This window comes from Malania oleifera, chromosome 6 (genome assembly GCF_029873635.1).
Source record: "Malania oleifera isolate guangnan ecotype guangnan chromosome 6, ASM2987363v1, whole genome shotgun sequence".
NCBI classification, from domain to species: Eukaryota; Viridiplantae; Streptophyta; class Magnoliopsida; order Santalales; family Ximeniaceae; genus Malania; species Malania oleifera.
Window position 1 is genome coordinate 36,174,659 of NC_080422.1, and position 25,424 is coordinate 36,200,082.

Here is a 25,424-nt window from a genome sequence, read left to right on the forward strand (position 1 = left end):
CCAGAACTCCTCTCTTTAGATGCCTGACCCTCCATTCCAAGCTAATTTTTTCAAAGGGTTAAGGAACTTCGGTCGCTTGGGCTTCACCCTCAGGCGCCTGAACCTGCGAGAAACTTAAAATTTTGATTTTTATTAAACGAACTCGCGAGCTATTTCTTTGATCCAACGGTTGAGATCAATCCTAAGGGTAAGACACTATATATACTGAATATCTAAACCCTAGAATAGATCTAAGACATACAAGAAAGAAAAGAACACACCTTGTTGAAAGAATATTGGAAAACTTGCTCCTATTGCTATACGATTGCCTACACTTCAATTTCTAATCATCGAGCTTGGGCAAATCAACTCAGAATCTCAAAGGGAACTTGTTTACTCATCTGAATTCTCATTCTAGTATTGAGATTTGATCATTCAAGTTATTATTTTCAAGAACCTCTCATCTCATTACTTGTTATTGAACATCATTAGAAAAGTTTGATCTTGAGTGTGCACATACATATAAAAATTGTTTTTGAAAATATCATTACTTGAGAAAGTTTTTTTAGCTTTTGGTTGATTGGTTTTTGATTCAAGAGTATATATATATATTGTTCATAGAGCTTATTATTGAAAAATCTATTTTTGATTAAGTATTAAAAGGTTGATCTTGAATGTGCATATACATATACTTATTTTTTAACAAGATCATTACTTGATTAAGGTTTTGTTATTAATTGAATGGTTTAATTCAAGTGTGTTTTCAATTAAAGGATTCATAATTTAGATATATTAAAACACTTGAATATATATCTTTGGTATTCATAAATATTTATTTTATTAAGGGATATTTTGTTTGGAAAACCTTATACTCAGTAATTTGATCTTTGAATTACATATCATATTCATATATATATATATATATATATATATATATATATATATTTGCATAATGCAAAGGTCGTGTTGTGATTGAATATTTGAAAGAAAGCTTTGTGATTTTGATTGAATTAATATTCAAGACAAAGTTTTTATTAATAAGTTGACATCAAATATATTTCTGCATTTTTGTAAAGTGAACTAAGAACCCTAAAATACTCCAAAGCATGTTAAATATATCATTACTTGGGAGTTTTGGTTAAAGAGGGAAATTGTGTATTGAAGTATTTCATTCATAAAACTATGTTATCGTTTCATTCATACTGAGCTTCAAGTTTCGTCATATGATTTTGTACTAGGACTTTGAATTGTACTCACTAGCTTTTGTTGGAAGCATTTTTGAGTGTTTTACAGATTATCATTGTGTACACGGTTCGGGTTGTGAACCAGTGTGAGGAGGAAGTTGTACCTCTTGTAAGCAGCAGATTAGGAGGAAGTTGCACCTCTTGTAAGCAGTGGAGTAGGAGGGAGCTGTACCTCTTATAAGCAGCGGATTGTAAGGGAAGTTCCGTCCCAATTTAAGGAGTAGGGATTTTAGTGGAATCCTTGAGTGGGTTGCTCAAGGCGAGGACATAGGCCGAGTTGGCTGAACCTCATAAAATCGTGGTTGCATTCTCTCTTCCCTTATCCTTTTTATTTTTCGCATCGTATTTCAATTTCCTGTTTGCTTGTGTATGTTGAAAAACTTTACATGCATTTAATTGGGTAAAAGGGAATTCATTGATTTAGTAATTCAAATCAACATCAAATTCCAGCTATTAATTAGTTAAACGTAGAAATAGGGATTGATTGGTAAATGAGTTTCAAATTTTTTTTAAAAAAGACCCAATTCACCCCCCCTCTTGGGATTATACCTTAATCAATAGTTAATACTCCTTGGTGTATAAATAGGTGCGTGTGTTGTGAATGTAATGTACATCAGAACAATAGAGTTGAGAGAAGAGAGTGGGAAGTCGGAGATGAAGGGACTTGCGGAATAGCGCTAGGATCCAGCTATAGTGCATACAGATAACAGAAAAAATATTAATCTAATCATGCAAACCCTACTTACGTGATTAGGATTATACCTGCAAGATCTGTTTGATTTGATCCCAAATTTGCAAGTACAAAAACGAACTCTTGAAGACGACTAAAAATATTCTACTATATTCCTTGAGCATGCCTTGCTCCTAAGAGAGTGGGCTCGTAAGTGGCTCCTAGGGTTTTATTCTCTCACGAAAATGTCTACCTCTGTGAGAATTCGCTCATCTCACCCTAGTTGCTGAATAGAGTGCGTGTATAAAGGCTACAGTAGGGAGCTCTAGGCAAATATGACTAGGGCTTCCCACATAATTAAGAATTCATAATTCGACCCAAATTCATCCTTAATTACGTTAGTTATAATTCATACCACTAAAGAATTATAATTGCACTCCCTGTCATATTCTAAATTAAATTTTGAGTTCCTATTATTAAATGCTTATTTGTCTTCCCACGTAAAGATTACAGATACTCATCTATTAAATTAAATTATGACAATTTAATTAATTGACATATTAATTCCTTGAGACTTTCCACTTAACTTATTTTTGATGTATCAGATTCAAAATCCACCTGCAAGGTTTGACATAATCAAAACTTATAAGCTTCCTCAAGGGGGTATCATCAATCCTAATACCAGGACATGGATTCCATCAATAATTAATGTTCACCATACAAATAATGTCATCACCCAACTCACTGAATTTTTTGACCCATAAAGAATCTCACTTTTCTATGAATTGTTTTATATAGTTAGTATAAAAACAATTACCCAAAGATGATCCTATTCAATGCACACAAAATGTACTAGCACAAGGAGTTGGAACTGTACCATTCCCAATATTCAAGACAGACCTATTAAAACCTTGTACTACAGTCCTACCAATGGTGTGCTTAGTTTCATTTAAGACTGTGAACACTAAATTTATATTCTATAAGAATTGATGATCTAATCTTTTGTGTATAAGTCGTACTCTACCCACTAGATCACCTACTATATAGAATAAAAGACACACATGCATAATCATTAAATAAATAATGTTAGGCAAACATTACTCACAAAGATTCTCATTAAAATGAAATAACTGAAGTTATTAATAAATATTAAAATCGATTACATAGAGCATGTCTTTTAGTATAAATCCTTAACAGGAGAAAGTTGTGAGAGTTGAGAGTTTTGAGTGAGTATTCTATTTCCTCCTCCTCCTCCTCCTCCTCTATATTTTTCAAAAAATACTAGCTATCTCTCTCGTGGACGTAGGCAGAATTTGGTTGAATCACGTATATCATGGTGTTGCTTTTGTGTGTATTTTATCTTTATTTTGTTCAAGTTTCCCAACAAGTAATATCAGAGCCATATTGGAAGGTGTCTAACAAGTTTTTTTGAAATCTCGATTCAATCGTATCGTTGTGTAGTTCATGACAAGACAATTGCGATAGTGAAAACGACGTAAAAAATGGATTCCGAATGAAGTTACACCGGCCGTCGTAAGATTCAAGTTCTTACTTAGTTTTTTTAGTTTGAACGTATTCCTACAACTCTATTTTGGTTGAGGGTTAAAGAAGGTGCCACATCACCCCCACCACATCATCAGCCACGTCACCACAGAGGCCCACTGCCACGTCATTGCAGGTCCCACCACCACATCATCGTGGGCCCTAGTACCACATCATCATGGGCCCTACTGCTGCGTCATCGCTTTTATAGTGATATATTGTGCTAGTTACATGTCTAAAGAAAAATTTTGTCTAGGAAAGTGGGACTTAAGTGGTCCATTGTGACCCCAGACTTCCCTGGAAATTTACTTGGCGTAATTTAGCACATTCATCATTGGGTCCCACTACCACGTCATCAGCGCCACCTCTATAAACGACATCATAATGACCAGGAAATATTCTATAAGTCAAGGTATATTCCATTACTGAGTTAACTCGCTCGAGAACGGGTTTTTGGACCAAGTTAGCCCATTCCAGGTCTATTTTTGACAAGGTCACCCTTGTTTCTAAGGTTTTGAGCTGTTTCAAACACAACCCTGCAGTCGGTCTTGTGTGATTTTGTTCCGATTATATCTTGTTTGAGTAAGTGAGAACGAAAAACTCAACCATTCTATAGAGGATTCAGGCATCATGCTCAAATTGACGACATCAAATTATACTCTATAGAAATCGAGGATGGATGCTTTCTTGAATTGCAAGGATCTGGTAGATACATTAGAAAAATGAAGGTAAGAAACACAGCTCAATTTCTTTCAAGATTGGAGTAAAATGTATAGGAAAATTGTTGGTTTTATTAGACAATGGATAAACCACAGGGTATTCCATCATGTTGCCCAAGAGGCCGAAGCCTATACCCTCTGGAAAAAATTGGAGGATATGTATCAGGCTAAGACGGCTAGAAATAAAGCCCTCTTTATGAGACGATTAACAAACATGAAACTGAAAAGCAAAACCTCCATAGCCAAGCACACCAATGAATTTCAAAACCTAGTGAACCAGCTCGTCAACGTAGAGTTGAAGCTTGATGATGAAGTTCAAGCCTTATTACTGCTTAGTTCTCTGCTAGACAATTGGGAGACGTTGGTTGTATCCCTAGGAAATTTAGCTCCTGGAGGCAAACTTACCATGTCATTGGTCAAGGATGCTTTACTCAGTGAAAGAGCCAGACGAAAGGAAGCAGACATGGATCAAACGCATGCCCTTGTCACCGAAAATAGAGGAAGACCTCGAGAAAATGCAAGAGGTAGAAGTAGAGGCACGGCAGAGGCAAAAGTAGAGAACGGTCTTAGACACATGATAGAAAAAATCAACAAGGTAAATATGTTTATTTTTATTGTAGCCTTGCATGACATGTTAAAAGGAATTGCCGCAAATTTCAAAGAGATCAAGGTCAAAGCAGTAGCCAGCTGAAGAAATAAGGGGGTGAATCTTTGGTCACCTATATAGAACACGTATCACTTCTTTCAGCAGATGAAGAGATGTGCCTTCACGTAGCAAGTGTAGTAACCCGAACCTACAAATAATTCTAGACAGCAGAAGACCTCAAATTCATTATACTAGAGTGCTAAATAATCTCATTATAACAATATTTCTCATATCAAATTTAATACATCCTTAAAAATTCTAAAATATACAAAAATAGCAAATTTAAACTTTAATCTAAATTGCTTCTTCTAATATCACCTACGCTTCGGTTACACTACTCTAATTTCAGTTATGCTCCTCAAGGTATCTGAAATGTTTAATAATAATTTGGTGAGACACCTGTCAGTAAGTAAGGACTAAATTATTATCAGTGTGACTAAAATGAGCTTGGGTAAAAAAATAATTTAATCATCATTTTGCTTTAATAAAAATTTCATTTGTAACATGTCAATCACATATATAAATACGTACCCGTACTTTATTCCAAAACATCATTTAGGTCTATTAAAGGTCATAATCACATAGATACCCAAATATGTATAAAAGACTCCTTTTTGGCCGATGCATGTCATGTTTAACTCTTATGACGGGTTGTGCGGTTCGAAAACTAGACTTAGTTTGGTTAACCTGTAAGAACCCGAACTGTGATAAATGGGTTTAAATATTTAAAGAGAGGGACATTTTGGTAAAGAGCAAGATTCGTCGACGAAGCCAGATTTCGTCGACGAAGCCTTTGTTCTTCTCGTCAACGAAATTCAGAGACTCGTCGACGAGGAGAAGCCGAGGAGTCTTAGAAAAATCGGAGATCCCAGATTCATTGATAAGGCCACCGATTCGTTGACGAAGGTAGTGTAAGATTCATCGACGAAGGCACCATTTCATTGACGAGTTAGGCCGAGTCAAAGGGCTATAAATAGGATTTTTCATTACTTCCTCACTAAGAAAACTCAATCCTATCTCTCTCTCTCTCTCTCTCTAGAACTCTCCCTACACTCTCTCTCTAGATTCTTCACCGATCGTTGATGGAATTGAAAATCTGAAGTTACCACGAGGATCGTGGAAGGATTCTCTATAATTTCTATGGATCGAAATCTTGTTTCGGAGATTTTCGGGTTTTGGAAAAAAATCAAGGTAAGGCTCTGTTTTCATTTCTGATATGGTAGTTTTGTAGATAACAGTTTTGTGAGTATATTCTGTACTGTGATTTGTAGGTTTTGGAACTTGGTTCGCTGTTTAGGGACCTTGGAGTTCAGGATTTGCTTTTCGAGAAAAAAGGTAAGGGGAACTATGTTTAAATTGGTTATTTTTGAAATCGAACTCGGTGAAACTGTGGTCCACGGTCCTGTATGTGTTTTGGCTACTCATTTGGAAGGATCTAATAGGGAAAACTATGAGTTTTTCATTATTACAATTTTGGGAAAAGGGGGCGACGGGCTGCATCCCTAGTTTTGTTGAAAACCGTGGGTATATGTTAATTTATACTGTGATATTAGGATGCTCGTGTCTTGACTTGTTTAAACTGTATTTGTTTGAAAAACCATGATTTAGATTACCAAATGGGTGTGGTTTTTTTGGTTATATGAGGATGCATGTGTGTGTGATATGTTGAAATGCTAGTAGGAACTGAGTTCCGAATTGTTCCAGATACTGAGAGTGTCTGGCTCTATATCCGAGGGCGTGTGTTTATCGCCTGCCACATAGGCAAGAGTGTCTAGCTCTATATCCGAGGGCGTGAGCCTATACCGGCAGATCAGGCCGAAGAGTGTGGATCCACCAGTTATGCGTCGGTACGATGCCATGGGAGTCGGGGACTAGCCATGTGCCGATGGCTCGGTGTTCGCGGGTTGGCTATGGGCCAACGTCGTATGTCGCGGGCCGGCTTCGGGCCGAAGGGTGTGACGACACCAAGGATTACTAATCATGTGTATGTGTATGTGTATGTGTGCGTGTATGCACTGTGGAAAATTAGTACTGGAATGCATTTAACTGTGTGTATTGTGTATCATGATAACACTCAAATGACACACACCGATATAACATGTGTTCTTCCTTACTGAGAGGTGTCTCATCCTTGTTGTACGTACATTTTTACAGGTCCTTCGAGTAACCGGAACTAGCGTCTTGGTGTAGGGAGCGTAGTGGTCGGTGTACTGCGTTTAGCACTTGGGTAAGTGCTAGGACTGTATTTTTGGTGGGTTGCCATTTTGAGATGTATTTTGGCACCCGTTTGTACGTTTTGATAGAGCCATGTTCTGCTATTGTATAGACTCTGGTATGGTACTGTATATGTTGATATATAATGACCTTTTTCCGCTATGTATATGATTGTGATTGGATGTGTTTAGGGTGCCTGGGAACCCCACGGGGTCGGACCCTCATCCATTGTACTATATCTTTGGATATTTTATCAGATATAGGGACATGTTAGATTACATTCTCACCCTTGGGTCCCATTTCGGGGTTCGGGGCGTGACATAACCGACCAAAGCTAAATCAAAACATTATATATGTAAGATCGATTTTCCTATCACATCCTGATCCGAAAATAGGTGTGTGCACCCTTACTCAAGCAAATTGACTATCCACTACCAACACTTTCACAACAGCGTGGTTGCACTAATATTCCTCTGTTACTACAGTACCGAGCATTCACCACATCCGGCCCATTTGGGTTCTTAAAACATATAACCAAAATTTATGCAATTAAATAGTACAATCATCTGATCATTTTCCCAAGACAAATTTTGTAATAAATCTCATCATGATTCTTAATCAACCACATAATAAATATAATACCTTAAAATTCACGATATAATACGTAATAATTATAACACCGTAAAATCCCCAAACTTGTTCATTTATACTATAAAATAAAATAAACTCATGCCACATAATTTTTTTAATAATTATAATTATATAAATTTCCTGAAAAATCCTTATAAATATATATTCAGTAGATTTAATGTAGCGCCCTGACCCTGTCGGTGGGCCCGGAGTGCCACTAAACATACATACATACATACATACATCTCTCTGATACCATACATATACAACCCGCCCAAACAAGGGAAAAACGGGTGTTCCATACTAAACTTCATAAACATACATAGCGGAAATCATACATCTTCTAATAAAACTTACCAGAGTTTCTAAATGTTCTCATATAAATCCATACATAATTGAGAACATAATCTGCTATATATATACAATCCCCAAAAGACATACACTACATAAAATCTCACCAGCTCTGACAAGGACCGTCTACTATCTAACTCTACCTGGCAACACGCTAAGCTCGATCCCTTAGAAGACCTAAAACAACATTTGTATGCTAGGGTGAGACACCTCTCAATAAGATGGATTATATTATTATCAGTGTGTGACTAGCATGAGATTTCGTGTGTACAAATACTGCTAACAATTAAATACATTTAATTGACATCTTAAAATTGAACTACTCTGTAAATCTGAAAATATATACTTTGGCTCAATATAGCCCTTTCTATGGTAAATATGCTCATATATGCCTAAAAGATACAGTTCGATTTGTAAGACTAGCGTTGTCACGCCATCACATACACGTGCGACATGCTTCCCCCCATGACGTGTTGTCCGGCCTAAAGGCTAGACCTAGGAAATAGTCGGCTGACTAATGCTAAGTCAAACATAAAGTAATATGATGGTGCCTACTCTCTCTCTCTCTATGTGCCCAAAGGCTGCTCGAAGGTTGAGTTGTCTAGAATACTTCGTTAGATGGGGTCCCGGAATCACTCCTTCAAGGCGTACTTTACCCAGGCCACTAGTCGTCTTTCCCATCCACACTCTAACTAAGCAGTGTGGTTGCACCTATACATACATATAGCTACAGTACCGTGCTCTAAACATAAGATCATCATAACAGAAATCTACTATCATATATGGCAATTTACATTGTATAAACCTGTGATCATCATTCATTTCATAAAAACGTAATATAACATACTCTGTACAAATTTCTGTAAAATATATCTATCAGATACCGACTCAGTAAAAACCGGCGTATCATAAACTCGACATATAGTCGTCACATCTTATCTCTTCTCTTGGCATATAGCCATCATATTTCTCATCTCGGCTTTTTGCCGTTACAGTTCAATATTACACAAAACCTACTCATTTAATGTCAATTAAAAATATACTCATGCCACACAATTTTATTCTGGTAATTCATACATAACTCAACTGCTTGAGAACATACATACTGCTTCTAAAATGAGGGTATGAATATCTCCAAGTTGTTATTTTACTAAATATAGATATATAGATGAATATGGGGAAAATGGAGATAATCAACTCTACCGTCTTTGGTTGATTTTAAAACAAGTCTATGGTTTGAAATAACAACTTTTCAATCGGTGAAAACGTTCATAAAGATCCATACTATACTTTAAAAATATCATACTTAAATTTAAATGGTTGGTATTGAAAATAAAGTAGGTTAACCAAACCCTAGGCCTAGAAACCCTAGAAAAGTCGTAACTGTTTATCTAAAAACCGTTTTAACATTTCAATCCGTTAGAAATCATAAACATAACTGACATATTATAATCCCCTTACCTATTTATAGAAAAACACGTGGGATGCTCGAAAACCGAATCCTAGCTTTTCCCTGAAATCAAGAATCCACTCCGCTAGAGCTGTAGATATTCACTTCCTAATTCTCGTGGTAACCTTCGATTGTTGATACAAGCAACGAACGACAAAGGATAGAAGAGAAAGAGAGTGTGGGCATAGGTTCTAGAGAGAGAAAGGGAGAGATATTTTGATTTCTTAACCATGAAACAAATGAAAATCTATTTATAGACTCCTTGACCCAGTCAAATTCGTCAACGAAATGACACCTTTATCGATGAGCCACACAAGTTCATTCGTCGATGAAGGAAGGACCTCGTCGACGAACCCTAAGCCTGATATTTTCTGGATGTTCTGGATTTCTTTGTCGATGAAGTTCTAAATTTCGGCGATGAAGCTTAGAAGGGCCTTCGTCGACGTGAACATGGAGTTCGTCGACGAAGCCTACTGAAAATCCCTTTTTTTCTTATTTAATTTCCTTATTTTCCTGATTCAGGTCTCTACATTTAAATAAAAATGTGGGTATGATGAATCTCATATATTTAATTTAACTCCAATATATTTAAATAAAACCAATATGATCAAATTCCCACGGTTTAATTTAACTCAAATTTATTTAAATAAAAAACGGACATGATCAAACCTACGTATATCAATTTGCTCAGGCATGTATTTAAATAAAACAAATATTACCATATTCATATACTCAAATTTAATCGGATAATTTTTTAAAAAAAATAGAAACCTGACATAATTTAATCCACTTACCCCCAACTCTTGATTGGTGCCTACGGCATGCAGAAGATGAAATTTTCCTAGTCAAATCTTTGAAGAGCGAAATTGGACCCGAGAATTATGTTTGTTCTTCAATTTCGTGGAAAAATGGAAGAGAAGTTGAGAGAGAAAGAGAGAGAGATTGCAAGGGGGTTTGGAATTTAATTCAAATTGAATCATCAGGAAGTTTCCTAATGATTCATGTATATATATATATATATATATATATATATATTATATTATATTATATTATATTAATATATTATTATATTATATTGTATTATTTAATTAATAATTATTATTTAATTTATTATTATTATTATTATTATTATTTACATTTACATGTATATTATTTTTGAGGTCGTTACATTCTCTCCTCCTTATTAAAATTTTGTCCTTGAAATTTTGCTAAATATCACTCTAATTAAAATCTATCGTAACAATAAGTTTTAACCTATCCTAACCTACCTAATCCTACCCTTATCATAATTCAAATCTATACGCTGGTAAAAATCATTCCTGAAGTCTACAGAATCTATTTCTTAGGCTCTGATACCAACTATAGTAACCCGAACCTACAAATAATTCTATACAGTGGAAGACCTCGAATTCATTATACTGGAGTATTAAATAACCTTATTATAACAATATCTCTAATATCAAATTTAATATATCTTTAGAAATTTTAAAAAATAAAAAAATTTAATATTTAATCTACACCGCTCTTTCTATACAGTGGAAGACCTCGAATTCATTATACTGGAGTACTAAATAACCTCATTATAACAATATCTCTAATATCAAATTTAATATATCTTTAGAAATTTTAAAATATAAAAAAATAAAAAAATTTAAAATTTAATCTACACCGCTCTTTCTAATCCCATCCATGCTTCCACTACGTTACTCTGATTTCGGCTATACTTTTCAAGGCATCTGAAATGTTTAATAATAATTTGGTGAGACACGTCTTAGTAAGTAAGAACTAGATTATTATCAATGTGTAACTAAAATGAGTTTTGGTGAAAAAATAATTTAATCTTCATTTTGCTTTAATAAAAATTTCATTTTTAATCTGTCAATCACATATATAAATGCGTACCTGTACTATATTTCAAAATATCATTTAGGTCGACTAAAGGTCATAATCACATAAATACCCAAATATGTATAAAAGACTCCTTTTTGATCGATGCATGTCATGTTTAACCCCCATGACGGGTTGTGCAGGTCCAAAGATTGGACTTAGTTTGGTTAGTCGACCAAAACTAAATCAAAACATTACGTTTGTGAGATCAATTTGCCTATCACATCTTGATCCAAAAATAGGTGTGTACACCCCTACTTAGGCCAAATCGACTATTCACCACCAACACTTCCATAACAGTATGGCTGCACTAATATTCCTCTGTAGCTATGGTACCAAGAATTCACCACATCTGGCCCATCAGGGTTCTTAGAACATATAACCACAATTTATACAATTAAACAGTATAATCATCTAATCATTTTTCCAAGACAAAATTTGTAATAAATCTCATAATTATTCCCAATCAACCACGTATACATATAACACCATAAAATTCACAATATAACACATAATAATTATAACATCGTAAAATCCCCAAACTTGCTTATTTATACTATAAAACAAAATAAACTCATGTCACGTAATTTGTTTAATAATTATAATTATATAAATTTACTGAGAAATCCTTATAAATATATATTCGGTAAATTTAAATAAAAACGCGAGTATGATCAATCCCACATATTTAATTTAACTCCAATATATTTAAATAAAACCGATATGATCAAATCTTCACGGTTTAATTTAACTTAAATATATTTAAATAAAAACGGACGTGATCAAACCTACGTATTTTAATTTGCTCAGGCATGTAAATAAAACAAATATCACCATATTCATATACTCAAATTTAATCGGATAAATTTTTTAAAAAAATAAGAACTTGACATAATCTAGTCCACTTACCCTAACTTTGGAGTGGTACCTACGGCGTGCAAAAGATGAAATTTTCTCGGTCAAATCTTTGAAGAGCAGAATTAGAACCTAGGAATGATGAACCTTCTTCAATTTCATAGAGAAATTGAGAGAGAGAGAGAGAGAGAGAGAGAGAGAGAGAGAGAGATTGTAGGGGGGTTTGGAATTCAATTCAATTCAAATTGAATCATCTAGAAGTTTCCTAATGATTAATATATATGTGTGTGTATATATAATATTAATATATGATTATATTATATTATATTATTTAATTAATAATTATTATTATTATTTTCGGGCCAAAATGGTTCTAGCTTACTGCTACTTGAAAACATATTTTAGAGCAAATTACCCAAAATATTGACCTATAATTTGTCCAATATATATATATATATATATATATATATATATATATAAAGAAAAAAGGATAGCCTGTGTTAAACCATGTTCCCTAATGATATTCATTATACTTGGTGTGCAATGAAGAGCAAAAGGACTAACAAAATTTAGTGTGCAATGAAGAGCAAAGTCAGAATCTTTGGCCCAAAGGGAGGCAAAGTAATACTAAACTCATGACTTTTTTTCTTAGCTCTAACATAATTGACATTTAATATAAACTAAATAAATGAAAGGAAAAGGTTTGATAAGTAAAATTAGGGAGTTTTATGTTGGATTTGATTTTAGAAAGGACATAAGGCAAGAGATCAGCCACCTCACATCTTATAAGCTTCAAAGGGACTATAAATAAAAGATGGATTGTAATTGTGGATACAAGATGAATCCGGGGTTTGAATTTTGAATTTATAAATTCAGACAAAATGTATTATTAAATAATATTAATTTTTATAAATTCAAGCTCAAAATTGAAATATTCAAACACAATTTAAATTGACCGTCTACAATTTATGCCATAGAACGAATAACTTAAATTTCAATCAGTAATTTATAAATAAAATTAGACTCTTCGATTTTTTAAAAAGTTACTGAAAGGTCCAAATGCTTAAATTCATAGCTCCAAGAGTCTCTGAAGTTAAACATTCAAAATAAAATATTATCACCTAGTTATACTATTCATAAAATACTTAGAAATAATCCAAAACCATTGGCCACTTTTCATGTGCCAAACTACAATTCAAATCAAATTTGACAATTGTAACAAAACTATCAATTTAAAAATCCAACCCAACCTGTCCAAAGCGTTTGGTTTACCGAATTTGATTGAAAAATTCTGATTTGTTGGATATTTTAAACAAACTACAATACAGAAAAAATTGCCAGAAAATCCCTAGTACATTAAAGATCTTTCTCTGTTCCCCTCAAGACATTATTCACTCCGGTATTTAGGTTAGGTCTCTTTTAATACCTGATTAATTCGAGGCCAAAGAGAACCCCTCATCTTTGAACTTAATGCGAGATTCAAATTCTTGACCAACCGACAGGACTCGCGGTAGTTCTCCCTTCCCCTTCTTTAGTAATAAATAAATAAATGAATGAACGAATGAATAGCAATTTTGCTTGTTGGACAATCTAATGCAATCACTTTCATAAACCTTCATTTACAAACAAAGCAACGCTGATGAATCCAGGGAGCCTCTCAAAATGGCAGTAATGACATTTTCACTGCCTCAAGGCTTCGATTTGCGTTCAAGCTTTGAAAGGTGTTTCTTACCTTTCAAATGACGGGCCATAACGCGTTTATTCTCAACTGTTACATTGCATAATTTGCAGCAAAAGCTCTTTTTCTTCCGACACTCTTTGGCCTTTCCCTTGGACTTTATTCCTTTCTGCAGGGTCTTCTGTTCAGACTCGTTAGACTTGTGCTTCTTGCCTGCCAAATGAGCCTCCAGTCCCTTCTCACTGTTAGCGCTCACTCCACACACACTGCAAGTCCACTTCTGGGGTTTCTTCCCGGCACCGACTTCAGGAAGCTCACAAGCTCCTCCTGCGAATGTTTCTGCCGTTCTCTTAGAGCCAGAAAGAGTTGAGGTTTTGGGCTTAGGCTGCAACAAAATAAAAATGAAACAATACATGATAAGAACATTAATACACTAAAAAATCACTTCTAGGGAAAGCAACAATTTAATTCATACCGCCTGAATTACCCACCCCAGCCGCAAAATGTGTATATCGTATTGCACGTTACCCAGATTTCACTTTTAACTAGAATCACCTACATTTACAGGGGAGGGAAATAACAACATGGGCTTGAGCACCCTTACAACGAGAGGCATAATAGACATATACAGGTGAACAACGGCAAGTTAATGTCTTGTGTACGCACACTTAAATTTTCTTGTTTTGTGCATGCACATTTAAATAGTCAATGTTTGGGTGAGTTGCATTGTGTGTGTACTTCAAGTTAACATAAATATAGGATACGAAAAACTGCATGCTCTATTAGGAAGCCTGTTCCTGAGTCTGACGATTTACAAGACAAATCTGACAGTTCTCTGTCAGCTGCATGAAGAGTCCATCCCAGATTCCCATGTTCAAGCAACAAAACAGAAAAAGTTTAGGATAATTTGCACTAGAATAGATAGTTTGAATTAAACTGCCAGAGACAAGCTTATAGATGAATTTCATCCAACTATAAATAAGTGAACTTTATATATATATATAATTATTTATCAATTAAAATAGAAATTCAACATGCTTGGAAGGGTGTATAAATGTAAATAAGTGAACTTTATATGTTGTATAAATGGAAAAGAATGTATCCTGTGTCTTTAAGATCTGTCAGAGTGCACTACTATTTAAAGAAGGGTGCTGCTAATTTCTTACAGAAATATATTAATTCGAGACATTTAAGTAGGGGGTAACTTCTATCAACAAAAAATAAAATTTAGTATGAGGATTTCCAAGTAGCCAGGCTTCAATATAATTCTAGTTATCACTTTTCTTGTTAAAAGGCTTGATAACGGCTTAAGCTTTTAGATAAAGAACTAAGTTAAGATGGTATATGTTTAGATATTAAAACGAATGACCTAATCTATTTATAATACAAATCAAATACATTCTAATGACCATAATACACTTATTGACTCTCACTAACATGCTGCACTTAATAATATTACTAAAAGACTAAAATAACCATTAACACTCCCCCTCAAATTAGAGCATTGATATCATATGCTCCTAGCTTGTTGCAAATAAATTTAACACAAGCACCCCCCAAACCTTTGGTCAACAAATGAGCAAGCTGCATATCAGACTTCACATAAGTTGTAGTAATGAGCTTCTACACAAGTTTCTCCAAACAAAATGACAATCAACTTCAATGTGTTTCGTTCGCTTATGAAAGACCGAGCTGGAGGCAATATGAAAAACAACTTAATTATCACACACCAACTCCATAGACTGAAAAAGTGAAAAAATCAATTCTTCTAATATGTCCTTCAACCAAATAAGTTCACAAGTACTGTGAATCATAGCTCTATACTCTGATTCAGCACTTGACCTGGCCACCACAATTTGTTTCTTACTCTTCCAAGAAACCAAGTTACCACCAACTAAGATAAAATACCCGGTTGCAGATCTTCAATTGGAAGGCAACCCAGCTCAATTTGCATCGGTATATCCTTGAATATAAGTGTAACACTGATCTCGATATAAAAGAACTCTCCTAGGAAACTTAGTTGGAGATTGGATGTTGCATACATGTGCGTTTACCTTTCCGAACAACAATGGGAGGATCAACATTGTGGGAAATGTGATCATTAGACGAGGAAACCAAAAGCATGGTAGCAAAAACTAGAGGGGACTCTCTTCCTTGGAGCTGCCGTCATCAATGCACCTGCAAATTAGGATGATCGATACAATGAGAAGGACTCAAACTACATGTAGATACAAGCGGTTGATTAGGTAATGATAGCAAACTAGAATCTTAAATATTAGGTAGAGGGAGAAATTCATTGAGACCAGAAGCACTCAGGGACAGAGTATAGTAAGGTGTAGACTCAAAGAAGGTAACATCTGAAGATACAAAAAATGATGAAGCATAGGACTATAACAACGATATCCCTTTTGAGTATATGGGCAGCCCACAAAGACACATTTTATAAAACAAAAATAGCATTAAGTAGTGAAGGCAGTAGAAGAAGATAGCGGCCCAAAATGATAAAGTCCACCAGCTTCACGCCCTCCTCCAATCGTCTTCCTCATCTTCAAATCCTAAATAACCACATAATTAAGGAAGAATGTTACTAAACAATTCAAAGATTTGGTAATCTCGCTAATGGACATACGATTGCAAGGGAACTTGGATATATACAAAGTCGAAGGAAGAGAAATAGAAGAAGTGGGATTTATAGTCCCAATTCCCTAAATGGCAATGCTGGATCTATCAACAAGATTAACATAAGGTAAGTTTTCAGGATACTGAAGAGTAGAGAAGAAATTAGGTAAACTTGTGATATGGTCGGGGGTAGCAGAGTCTATAACCTAAGAACTAGAACGAGAAGTACCAGATGACAGGCATGCTAAGGGATTACCTATTTAGGCAAAAGATGCAATGGGAAGAGAAGCTTGTTGTGACGCTTGAGACTGCTGGAATTGGAAATACTCTTCCTCTAACATAGATACAGCACATTGCCCCCCACTTGACCCCAAAGGTGTAGAGTCAGTGGTGGATGCATTGGCTGCCCCCAAAGGTGCAGAGTTGGTGGTGGCTGCATTTATAATTTGGTTGATAAAAATATTATTTCCTGTAATGGGTGTCATTTATTGTTTGTTTCTCTCTCCACGTGCACTCAAGCAGCCTTTACTTCAAATATGAACTCTTAGTTTATTTGTTTGAGTGAATGTCTTCTTCCAAGTCTAATTATCCTAGAATAGCAAGGGATGAATCTTAACTTCATTTGTTTGTTGGCAGAGGGGCTTCTTTGAAAGTTTGTGTTTGACCTACCAGATGATGTGATAGAGCACCCACAGCTTCCAAGAACAGAATTGTGCAAGTAATTATTCTCAAAAGTGCACTCAGCTTGGCTGAAGAACAAGAATGTAACCATATGCTTACAGCAAAATTCCTCTTGCTTTGCTTATATTCCAAGAAAATGTTACAAATAATGTTTGTGGTCAAGAACATAAAAAGAGAGCTACGAAATTCTCTATAATGACAAGTTCACAACCTTGTTTCAAAATTAGAGGGTGTTTTAAGTGACGTGCTCAAATGACTCTTAATGGTTCAGAAAAAGGAAAATAATTTACTTGAGTTAAATGTCAAATAAGTAATTGTTAGCAGTCGCTCAAAGCACCATCTTAGTTGCAACTTTTGCTTGTTTGATCCTTTTTGCTGTCTAGCTCCTTATAGATCCACTTCACGAGTAATTAAGCTCGATCTTCAAAGCTTTTGAGCATCTAAGCATGTGCCTACATGGTTATCTGCACTTGTGAAGCCTCTTGCAAAATCATACAGTTTCCCTCATCAGTATATAGTTTGCGAAAGTGTATGTGTGCTGTTTTTAAATCAATTTTCAAATCGTAATTGTTAGAGAAGATTAGAAGGACTTTTAGGATGATAAATAAGTTCTACTTTAGGTACCTAGTATTGAATAAATGACTAAGGATGTTAGATTTATCTGACCTCCAAATCCAAATGCATTGAGGCTTAAATAAGAAGTATCAGTCAATGCCATTCTAGAGTTTATGCAAAATGCACCATTAGGGCCGCAAACGAACCAACCCACTCACGAGTAGTTTGGGAACTCAAGTCGGTAAGATCTCATTTAGGATTGTTCATTATATAAATGAGCGATACCCAAACCCAATTTTGCGGCTCGTTTAGTAAACTAGCCAAAGCTAAACAATGAATGGGCTCAACTCATGAGCGGCTTTATTACAAGCTCAGTTTGGGTTCGTTATAGGCCTGGATTAGGCTTACTTATAGGCTAGTTTATTAAGGTTGATTAGGCTTAATAGACTATAGTGGCATTAAAAGCAAGGATTGTTTGGGCATGGGGTTATTTAGCTTATACACCATGACTTAAATTTAGTGATATGGCTAATGCCTAAGGCCAATAGGCTAGCTTGGTGGTGGCATAAAAAATTTTAAGATAGTGTTAATGAGAATCCCTTTTCACCTTTTTGCCTAACAAACTCTTTAGAGCTTCTTGCCTTTTAGAATGGAGTTTAAAACGAATCAAATTGTTTGTGAGCACCTTATTAGCTTGGGTTGAAAAGGGCTCATGAGCTTGTTCATTTGCATAATAAACAAGCTTGAGCTAGTATATTAAAGCTCGGTTCAAGCTCAGATCAAGCTTGAGCATGGCAAGGTCTGGCTCGACTCATTTTGATTCGTTTGCAGCACTATGTTAATGAGAATCACTTTTCACCTTTTTGCCTAACAAACCCTAAGTGCTTCTCGCCTCTTAGAATGGAGTTTCAAAAGAATCAAACAGTTCGTGAGCACCTCATTAGCTTGGGTTGAGAAGAGCTCATGAGCTTGTTCATTTGCATAATAAACAAGCTTGAGCTAGTATATTAAAGCTCAATTCAAGCTCAGATCAAGCTTGAGCATGGCAAGGCTTGGCTCGACTCATTTTGATTTGTTTGCAGCCCTATGCACCATTAACGAATGTTACAATGATACAATTTAGCTCTACAAAATTTTCTTTTGAAAAATTTTCCCCTTGTGTATGAGGTCGTTTACATATAACTAACTATTTTTTACATGATATGTCACTACCAAAAGAAAGTCCCAAACTAACTTGTACTCCCCATCAAGACCCCTTGGCTAAATCATCAAGATCTCTCTTTCACACTCTCTCTCTATCTCGTACATGATGAGACATTGCCAACTTCCCTTCCCCATCAAGACCCCTTTACAATTTTAATTCATCAAGATCTATCTATCTATGCTAAATTTTTCATTTTGATTTTAAACATAAATCAAATTAATCAAATAGTTAATCTATATATACTTCATGTCAGAGAAGAACCATCGAACTTGCTAGTGATGCACGCTAACTCAATCAATTAACCTCTTGGTAAAAAAGGTCAGGCTTATGGATTCTAAAGGTTTTTCAAAGGGAAAAATTAACCATAAATTGCTCTGATATTTTATGAAAATTAGTAGGAAAGTGTTTAGGGCTTCATACATGAAGACCCCCATCTTGTATATCATGAGCAATAGACAAAGTATATATTGCATTTTTCCTTCAAACAACTAGTGGACAAAGCTCTCAAGCCTTAGTAAGGGTCCAACGATGTAGGGATGGCATGATCTATCTATCTATGCAAAATTTATCAAATTTGATTTCAAACATAACTCCAATCAATCAAATAGTTAATGTGTATACTTCATGCGAGAGGAGAACCATCAAAACATTTCAGGTGATGTGAACTGGCTCAATCAGTCAGACTCCTCATCAAATAGGTAAGGCACTATAGGTTTTTCAAAGGAAAAAAATAACCTTTGAACTACTATGAGATTTCATGAAATCAACAGGGAAGTGATTGTGGCTACTTACATGAAGATCCTTATATTGTATATCATGAGTCATAGCCAAAGTACATATTATTGCATTTTTCCTTACAACACCCAGTGCACAAAATTCTCAAAGCCTTATTAAAGGTCTGGCCATATAGGACGGGCATGATGTATGCAACCTTATGTCCATGACTAGAGAGAATGTTTCTCCAACTTGAGCCTGTGTCCTAGTTGAGTGTGACACCCTTACCATTGGGTCAAGGCTTGCCTCTATCATTGCCAATGATTTCCATTAATGTCAGTCTTGCACATGAAAAGTCACCCTAGCTTAAGATAGGGAGCTCTCCACACCAATCTAGGCTCTAGTTATTCCCCCAAATGATGACTCATCCTCCTTTTTTGTGTGTCTCTTTTCTTTTCTAATGAATTTCATCTTTAATAAAGAAATAAAACTACAAAAATTCTAATTGCATAATACATCTCTTTTGATAGTGAATTGATTCAAATATCCATAAAAAAAGGTCGTACCCAATGCACAAGGCTCCCACTTTGAGTGGGGTCTGGGAGAGGTGGATGTCGGCAAGCCTTAACCCCATTTTTGGAGAGGCCACTCTCAAGTCTCGAACCCGAGACGACCCGTGTCGAGGCGGTCCAAAAATTCACTAATTCTACACGTTGAAAATTAAAATAAATCATCAACCAATGGGTAAATTAAATTCATATTCCATCATTGTTCCTAAAGTAAATTCCTCATTGTTCCTACAGTAAATTCATATTCCTTAAAATTATCAATTTGGCTTGGTAAGAGCTTGTTTAGGCTCATTCATTGTATAAACAAGCAATTCTCAAGCCCTATTTTGCAGCTTGTTTAATAAACAAGCTAAACTGAAACATGAATAAGCTAGACTCGTTTTGACTTGCCAGCAACTCGATTATAGGCTCTGTTTTTGGATTCGTTTAATAGTCTTGGATTAGGCTTATCATGGGCTAGTTTTTTAAGGCCAAATTTGGCTTGAAATATTGTAGTGCGCTGAAAAAGTAGTGCTATTTGGGCATTGACTTGTTTAGCTCAAACTCCATAACCTAAATTTAGTGATATAGCCAATAACCAAGGCCAATGTGGCTAGCTCAGTGGTGGTAAAAAAACTCTTAAGGCAATATTATTGATAGTCCCTTTTCACCTTTTTTCCTAACAAAACCCTAAAAGCCTCTTGCCTCTCAAAGTGGAGATTCAAAAGAACCAAATTTTTTGTTAGCATATTGGTAGGTTGGCTTGGTAAGGGTTCATGAACTTGTTCATTTTGCATAATAAACAAGCTTTAGCAAGTATAATAAAGCTTGGTCTAAGATCATCTCGAGCTCAAGCACAGTTTAAAATTTTAAGAAACAAGCTTAAGCATGGCATAGGTCAGGTTGTCGCCATGTGACCTGGAGGTCATAGGTTCGAGGCGTGAAAACAGCATCTTGCAAAAATGCAAGGTAAGGTTGTGTACCATAGACCCATTGTGGTCCACCCCTTCCCCGTACCCTGCATATGCGAGAGCTTTGTGCACCAGGCTGCCCTTTTTATTTTTATTTTTTTTAAGCTTAAGCATGGTAAGGCTTGGCTTGGCTCGTCTGCAGCCCTAGCACCATTTATGAATGCGATAATGATAACAATTCAGCTCTGCAAAAATTTTCTTTTGAAAAATTTTCCCTTCATGTGTGAGGTTGTTCAAATATAACTAAATAATTTATACATGATGAGTCACTGCCCAAATAAAGTCCCCCAAACACTAACTTATGCTCCATCAAGACCCCTTGACAATATTAAATCATCAAGATCTCTCTCTCTCACTCACTCAATCTTGAACATGATTAGACACTGCCAAAGATCCCAAAATCTGACTTACCTTCTCTCTCTCTCTCTCTCTCTCTCTAAATTTGTCGAAATTGATTTTAAACATAAAAAATCAAATCAATCAAATAGTTATTTTTCGTATACTTCATGTCAAAGGAGGACCATCAAACCATTGCTAGTGAGACATGCCAACTCAAATCAGTCATTCCCCTCGTCAAATAGGTAAGGCTTATGGATGCTATAGGCTTCTCAAAGGGAAAAAATAAACATGAACTACTCGAAATTTCATGAAAATCAACGGAGAAGTGTTTGTGGCCGCTTTTATGAAGATCCCCATCTTGTATACCATGAGTCCTAGCTTATCATTGCATTTTTCCTTGCAAGACCCTGTGGACAAAGCTCTCAAGCCTTATTAAATGTCCAACCATATAGGGAGGGCATGATATACCCAGCCTTATGTCCACAACTTCCCAGTGTCGTTATAACTCCCCCATTATCTCCCTAAAAACCCTGAATTTAGGGCTGTGTAGACACACTCGCAGCTACTATGGATGCAAGATATTAAAGAGGCACAAAAAATTGAAGACTGTAGCTATTCAGACCAAAAGCCATTAAATTCTTATGCAAATGAACAAGAAAATACTACTTGACTAATATCTGGATGAGCCAAAAAACAAATTGCATATGAGCTATATGGATATCATGCAGAACATACAGTTGTATCAATAAAAATTTGAAGTAGTGGTTTCCTCCAATGATTGTTTTCATAGGTTTGCAGTAAAATACCAATCAACAATGAAGTATATATTAAGAACCAGAGGACTAGAGAAAAGGAGAACCAGAAGTCTTCCAAACCATAAAAGACAATTACATCATAGCTGCTCTTCAATCCCTTTGCTCATCATTGCCAATTTTAAGTTTCAATTGCTACAAACTCTTCAATGAATAATCTTAAAAGAAACTGTTTAAACTACATGATGCAGATTCAAAATCTCAACAATGCCAAGAAAAGCACACAAGAATCTAGTAATGGCCATTCATAGAAATTAATTATCGAGAAATTAAAAGAGCAATTCACTCATAATAATAGAACCAGTGCTCACCAGGGCTACAATTTCCAGACTCCGTCGAAACACCACATCTTCATCAGGCTGTGATTCCACCCTGCGCAGCAAAGCATTAGGATGGCATTGGAGCGGTATAGCTTCATGCCGGTGCTGCCACTCAGGTTCCTGCATCACAGCCTTTGGACGGCGTTGGAACGGCATACCTTCATGGCGTGACTCAACCTCCCACGCCAAAGTTTTTGGATTCCTTTGAATGGTTATACTCTCCACAGGTTGAGATTCAAGTACTTCACGCATCACAGATTTCGGACGCCGTCCAAAAACTGGCTCAAAAAAAGACGAATTAGACCCTCCTTCGCAAACTCTCACACCACAGACGGACGATGAGGATGGCATTCTCAGCGAAAATCTATCGATTGAAACTTCTTTTCGAAGTTCTGCTTCTAGCATGCGATTTCGTGCAAGCTCTTCTGCAATAATCTGTTCTCTTAAGCGGGTTTTCTCAAGCTCCCGTTCAAGCACCACTGATGATCTCTCAATGTCAATATATTGTCTCAAGAAATCATATCTACTACATTCTCCACCTACAATCATCACATACAAAAGAGGAAGTGTTAGATTACCACTTTACCAACAATGTATATCAAGCTTTTCCCCACACGTCTAGTCTGAAAGCATCCATAATAGGAAACAAAATAATTTTTTAAAAAATATTACAGTTAGCGCAAAGTATCTTTCAAAAAATACACAACAAAACAAAACAAAATAAATATATGAAGAACGGTAGCTTCTTAACGGAGAATATTGAAGAACAAAAGTGGAGTAGAAATTGTTGGTACCTGCGGAGTATTGGGGGGGATCATGGGGGGTCTTGCTGCTAATTGATGAAGGTGCTGGGAGAGGCCTCGTACGGCCTTGATAGTTTGAGCGGAAGTTGAATTCCATGGCAAGGAAACTGGCCACGGAGAGGAAGGAAAATGAAGAGGGCTAGGGTTTCAGAGAGACTGGGAGAGAGGGAGACAAAGGAGACAGAGAGAGCAGAAAGAGCGCGCCGAAGTAAAGGGCCGGCGGGCGGATGAGCCTTGACCCGCTGGCCCACCTTCTGTGTCAGAGAGAAAGAGCGCGCCAGGTTTTTTCAAGAAACAATTGGAATCGCTTATTTAGCTTCGATTTTTTTTATTTTTATTTTTTGGGGTTATTGATTTGATTTGATTCGGTGCATTCAATAATTTAATTATTGGATCTGAATCAATTTATTATAATATATAAAAACATATATTACATATAATATTAAATAATAATTTAATAATTTTAATTTTAAAATTTATATTGTAGTAAAATTAATATTTAAGTTCTAATGATAAATATTTTAAATTTATATGTTGATTATTCTGAAAAATAAAAATTTATTTGTAATGATTTTAAACTTGTTAAATTATACTTAACAATTTGGCTCGATTAATCACAAACTACTAATCTAAAAGCTAGTTTTCGATTAACTATTCTTAATGTTTCAATTTTAGTTCATACATTTTAACAAATTGAAATTTTGATTCATTGAAGGTATGATTCAGTTAATCGAATCATGACTGTTCTCTAGTTAGTCCTCTTGTTCAATGAAATCATTTTCAAATAATAAATTCTATCAAACTATATATGTTCTTGATCAAGTAAGACTTACTTGGAATCTACTGTTTGGAATGATTTTATTAGATTGAAAAACTACAAATTCTACTTTAGTTTAATGGAAAAATGCTTGAGCTGGGCCGAAAGTACTTCCATTTAATTGTGTAACATATTTTATTTTTTATTTTAGTTTAAAAAAATAAAAATTTTGTTTAAATATGCAAAATAATTTGTTTTTAATTTTTAGATTTCAAAATAACTACAAAAAAAACTTGTTTTAAATTTTCTAAAATTATATAGGTAATATTTGAGATCATGAATTTTCTAATTTGAATATAGATTTTTTGAATTTATAAAAAAACATATACATAATCTACATAAATTAAAAATTCAATATTTGAATTCAGTGCTCTCATATGTAAAGTACGAGTTAACTAGAAATATAGAAAATAATAAAAAAAAACTATTTTCTAAATTTTATTTATAAATTTAAAAATTAAAAAATAAGGTGTTTTTTGCAATTATCTAAAATCGGAAATAAAAAATAAAAATAGTTTCACAAGCAAATAAACAAGGTGTAATTTTTGTATATATTATATATTTCACATCACGTCAATTATGAAATTTATAAAGTGAGGGAAGGGTGTTTGGAAAAATAGATATTAATTATCAAATTTAGATATTTATGGATTCAAATAAAATTTAGTATAAGTTTGTATTATATTTTATTGAAATTCACACAAATCAATATTTAAAGTTTGAATTTTAAGCTTGCAAAAATGAATAAAAGTTTTTTTATTGCAAAATTTAAACAATATAATAAAAAAGAAAAATAAATGAAAACTATGAGTTCAAAGTAATTTTTAAAAATAAAAAAAATTAAAAAAAAAAAAACTTCAATGATTATACTAAGGATACAATCTTCAAACAATAGGACAATCATAAAAACTAAAAAATATCATACTAGGAAGAAAATCTTCAACCAATTTTTATTGACATGACATATTTATAAGTTACAAATAATAATTAATATTTTTTCTGAGTAAAAAAAATTAAAATTTTTGTGAGTTATCTAATATTACAGTTAGCACAATAAACTATAAATTTCAACTATTGATTAATAATAATTTAAGCTATAAAATGAAATCCTACAATTTGTGTGATTAATTATTAATATTATTATTATTATTATTATTATTCGGATTTTTTTAAGGT

The 25,424-nt window shown here is 34.7% G+C and overlaps 1 protein-coding gene across 1 annotated transcript; it reads right to left on the reverse strand.

The window, feature by feature from the left end:
• Window positions 1-13,759: 13,759 nt before the first annotated feature.
• On the reverse strand, window positions 13,760-23,718 carry LOC131158287 (uncharacterized). The gene is made up of 3 exons (XM_058113049.1): window positions 23,423-23,718; window positions 22,620-23,167; window positions 13,760-14,250 (listed from the first exon to the last, which is right to left on the reverse strand). Exons 1-3 carry the CDS (start codon window positions 23,526-23,528, stop codon window positions 13,876-13,878), a joined length of 1,029 nt encoding a protein of 342 aa, XP_057969032.1. The 5' UTR covers window positions 23,529-23,718; the 3' UTR covers window positions 13,760-13,875.
• Between the last annotated feature and the right edge of the window lie 1,706 nt (window positions 23,719-25,424).

What these genes read in the sequence shown, in the direction of transcription:
- LOC131158287 (XM_058113049.1), bottom strand. Translation starts at nt 23,528, where the DNA reads ATGGAATTCAACTTCCGCTCAAACTATCAAGGCCGTACGAGGCCTCTC. An exon ending in TCCCCCCCAATACTCCGCAG is followed by an intron (nt 23,168 to 23,422) that starts GTACCAACAATT and finishes TGATGATTGTAG; the next exon opens with GTGGAGAATGTAGTAGATAT. An exon ending in GTCTGGAAATTGTAGCCCTG is followed by an intron (nt 14,251 to 22,619) that starts GTGAGCACTGGT and finishes ATTTTGTTGCAG; the next exon opens with CCTAAGCCCAAAACCTCAAC.